This window comes from Lucilia cuprina, chromosome 4 (assembly GCF_022045245.1).
Source record: "Lucilia cuprina isolate Lc7/37 chromosome 4, ASM2204524v1, whole genome shotgun sequence".
NCBI classification, from domain to species: domain Eukaryota; kingdom Metazoa; phylum Arthropoda; class Insecta; order Diptera; family Calliphoridae; genus Lucilia; species Lucilia cuprina.
In genome coordinates, this window is record NC_060952.1 from 95,721,477 (window position 1) to 95,723,036 (window position 1,560).

The 1,560-nt window shown below is 28.7% G+C and overlaps 1 protein-coding gene across 10 annotated transcripts in view; it reads right to left on the bottom strand.

Moving 5' to 3' along the window:
* Positions 1-445: 445 nt before the first annotated feature.
* Positions 446-1,560, bottom strand: part of LOC111685943 (chloride channel protein 2) — a 35,323-nt gene continuing 34,208 nt past the window's right edge. For all 10 annotated transcript variants that reach the window (XM_046948497.1, XM_046948498.1, XM_046948495.1 and 7 more), the window contains one exon: positions 446-1,273. In XM_046948497.1, the coding sequence (XP_046804453.1) occupies positions 860-1,273 (414 nt within the window). In that variant the 3' untranslated portion in view covers positions 446-859. The remainder of the gene's footprint in view (positions 1,274-1,560) is intronic.

The following is a 1,560-nucleotide window of genomic DNA, read 5'->3' on the forward strand; positions in this document are numbered from 1 at the left end:
TTTTTACTACCAATGCCACGCCTTCTATTGAAATTTTTAATTTACAACAATGTAACTGTCAAACTAAAGCTAATAGTTAGTTCGTTAGTTTGAAAGGAGGATGTAAACACATCAAATCCGAAGAAATACACCTAGACCTCTATCAGGTCTGTTGTGCGCTCCTAAACCAGTGCCACAGATGGGAATCGAACCCACCAATAAAACAAAAATGATTTATATATATATTTTTTTACTAAATTATAATTTGTTTATTTTAATTTATAGTTTACAATATAATTTTACAAATTCTTTAGTTTTGTTTTGTTTTAACATTTAAATAGATATTTATAATTTAAAATATTAACTAACTTAATACAATTGTTTTATTTGTTATAAACATATTTTAGTTAAAAGTAATTTTATTTATTTATAAACTATACATAACTTAATAATTAAGTTTGTTGGTTTTTGTTTTTCTCAGTTATAGTTTGGTTTTCTTTTTTAAAAATGTCTTCTATATAAAATACATCAAAATATAACAAAATGTGATAATTGATTAAAATTTAAAAACAATTTGCGACCACTCACTAAATCAATGATTTACAAATAAATTTTACACAAAATTGACAAGACTTACAAACTAATAAAAACAGTTTTAACTTTAAGCTTCATCATCAACATATTGTTACACATTTTTTTTTATATATATAAATTTAAAAATAAATTACAAACTTAATTTAGTAATTCATAAAAATAATTACTCTTTTTTTTTCAAATAAAATAAAATTAGTATTTATCTATTTAATGTATATAAACAATATAATTTAACTATTTACGTATAGAATTCCACTTAAGGGATTCTTTCTTATTGACTTAGTCCTTAGTCCTTGGAAGAATCTCTAGTAGGTGAAGATTTTGGACTTAAATTATCATCTGAAGAAGATGTTGCTGGAGGTGGTGGTGATATGGAACGTTTTCGATTGGTTGGTGGTGAGGGTGAACGATTTCGATGAGATGGTGGTGAGGGTGATTGATTTCTTCTGGTGGGTGGTGGTGTGGGATGTATTTTATGTTGTATATTTTCCATTTCAATGTCAGAGCAATTATCGGAATTCGATAGAGCTGAATCCATTGAGGTTACTGTCATATTGACCTGTTTATCGCTGCAATCCTGAGGAAGCGATAAAAGAGGCCGTTCTACAGCCGATTTTTCCACATCGTTGGGATCACTGTCTTTTAATTGATTTTGTACAACGAAACTGTTGCTATTGATGTCTTCGATGGCTTTGCGCAACTGGAAAGAGGGAAGGCAAAGAAAATTTTATTTTATTATAGTGAGAAAACTGTTTAGTTTGGAAAGGAGCAGGCTATAGATTATACTAAAGACAAGATTGTTGACTATGTGCTAGAATGTAGACTAGACAATAAGCTAAACTATAGACAACAGTCAAGACTTAAGACTAGACCAAAGATTAGACTATAGACTAGACTATAGACTAGACTATAGACTAGACTATAGACTAGACTATAGACTAGACTACAGACTAGACTATATACTAGACTATAGACTAGACTATAGAC